General features: G+C 39.5%; 1 protein-coding gene across 1 annotated transcript; it reads left to right on the plus strand.

Moving 5' to 3' along the window:
- The first annotated feature begins 246 nt into the window (after positions 1-246).
- On the plus strand, positions 247-1,188 carry LOC131901531 (olfactory receptor 51A4-like). Its single transcript, XM_059252650.1, has one exon. The coding sequence runs from the start codon at positions 247-249 to the stop codon at positions 1,186-1,188; it is 942 nt and encodes a 313-aa protein (XP_059108633.1).
- The last annotated feature ends 1,165 nt before the right edge of the window (positions 1,189-2,353 follow it).

Consider the following 2,353-nt stretch of genomic DNA (forward strand, 5'->3'; position numbering starts at 1 on the left):
GTGCTCTTTTATGTGACCTGCGATCATATTTAATGGATATTTGGGTATTAATATGCACTAGTATAGTTATTTCTAATCTATTTTCTTCCATGTTGGGTACATTTCTAAGAATAATTCCTTTATCTCTTGGTTTGACAGCACCTTAAGAGTTTCAATAGGACAAAGTCAGGCATTTAAGCCATTCTGTGCTCAGCACCACAACACACCTCTTTGGAGCCATTCATCTTGAGGCCCACACATGCTGGTATGTCCATTCTCAACATCTCCATTACTGAAATTTCTACTTTCTATTTGGTTGGGTTTCCAGGGATGGAATCTGCCCACATTTGGATCTCCATCCCCATATGTCTCCTGTACACTGTTGCCATCCTGGGCAACTGTACTATCCTCTTTTTTATAAAATCAGAGCCTTCTCTGCATGAACCCATGTATTATTTCCTCTCCATGTTGGCTCTCTCTGACCTAGGACTATCCGTTTCTTCTCTCCCTACCATGCTCAAGGTTTTCTTGTTCAATTCTCCAGAAATTTCTCCTAATGCATGTTTTGTCCAGGAGTTTTTCATTCATGAATTTTCAGCTATGGAGTCATCCGTACTTCTCATTATGTCCTTTGATCGCTTTATTGCCATCTGTAACCCTCTGAGATACACTTCCATCCTTACCAGTGCTAGGGTCCTTCAAATTGGGCTTGCTTTTGCTCTCAAGAATGTTTTGTTGATCCTGCCTTTCCCTGTAACTCTAAAACATCTAAGATACTGCAAGAAGAATCTGTTGTCACATTCCTACTGTCTCCACCAGGATGTCATGAAACTGGCCTGCTCAGACAACAAGTTCAATGTCATCTATGGTTTATTTGTGGCTCTCACAGGCATCCTGGACATAACGTTTATTTTCTTGTCCTATGCACTGATCCTGAGAGCAGTGTTGGGCATTGCATCCCAAAGGGAAAGGCTCAAGGTCCTCAGTACCTGTGTCTCCCACATCTGTGCTGTGCTCATCTTCTATGTCCCTGTCATCTCCCTAGCTGTTATCTACCGCTTTGCCAACCATAGCTCTCCTATATCTAAGATCCTCATGGCTGACATTTTTCTGCTTGTGCCTCCAGTGATGAATCCCATTATATACTGTGTGAAGAGCCAACAGATAAGAAATGTGATACTAGAGAAACTGTGTCAAAAACAAAGCTGACAAAGATGTTTAATCTAAAGAAAATCCAATTTGTGATAAAAATTGCCTGATTAAAATGAAACTGAATGAATTAATAAGGACCCACACTGTACGTTAACTCTTCAGTATCATTTTTGTACATATTCACCATGATCAAAGAATCAGCCTTGCAAATTTCTTGACTTAGTATTTAAGACTGAGACATTAATGTAAGCATAGAATGCATTCCTACTTTTACCTACTTGGCAATATCAGTCTTTTCTTTTATTGAAAATATGTGATTCTTTCCTTGCAAATATATCCTGATTACAGTTTCCCTCCATTTTCTGCTCCTATTTATTTCCCTACCTCTCTTCTCCTCCTGACTCACTGTGGTGATATTGTGTTCCCCAATATATTGTGCACCCTAATAAACTTATTTGGGGTCAGAAAACAGAACAGCCACTAGATAGACATAGAGGCCATAAAATGGTGGCACTCACACCTTTAATCCTAGCTTTCTGGAGGCAGAGATCCATCTGGATCTCTGTGAGTTCAAAGCCACATTGGAAACAGCCAGGCATGGTGCCACATGCCTTTAATCTCAGGAAGTGATGGCAGGAAGCAGAAAGGTATATAAGGTGTGAGGACCAGAAACTAAAGCCTTGTTAAGCTTTCAGGCTTTTGAGTAGCAGTTCAGCTGAGATCCATTCGGATGAGGACACAGAGGATTCCAGTTTGAGGAAATGAGATCAGCTGAGGAATTGGCAAGGTGAGGATAGCTGTGGCTGGTTCTGTTTCTCTGATCTTTCAGCGTTCACCCGAATACCTGGCACCAGGTTTGTTTTTATTAATAAGACCCTTTAAGATTCATGCTACAAGCCACTTCCTTTCTGTCTCTAATTAGAAAAGAACAGACTCCTAATAGATAACAACCAAACAAGACAAAATAAAATATATTGTGATAAAACAAAGGTCATCACATCAAAGTTTGGCCAGGCAACCCAACATAATGAAAAGAGCATAAGAGAAGGCACATGATTCAGAGACCCACTTGTTAACATACTCATGAGTCCCATAAAATACTAAGCTGAAATATATATATATATATATATATATATATATATATATATATATATATATATATATATGCAGAGGACCTAGTATAAACCCATGTCAACCCTGTGCTTGCTGCTTCAATCTCTGT

This window comes from Peromyscus eremicus, chromosome 1 (genome assembly GCF_949786415.1).
Source record: "Peromyscus eremicus chromosome 1, PerEre_H2_v1, whole genome shotgun sequence".
Taxonomy (NCBI): domain Eukaryota; kingdom Metazoa; phylum Chordata; class Mammalia; order Rodentia; family Cricetidae; genus Peromyscus; species Peromyscus eremicus.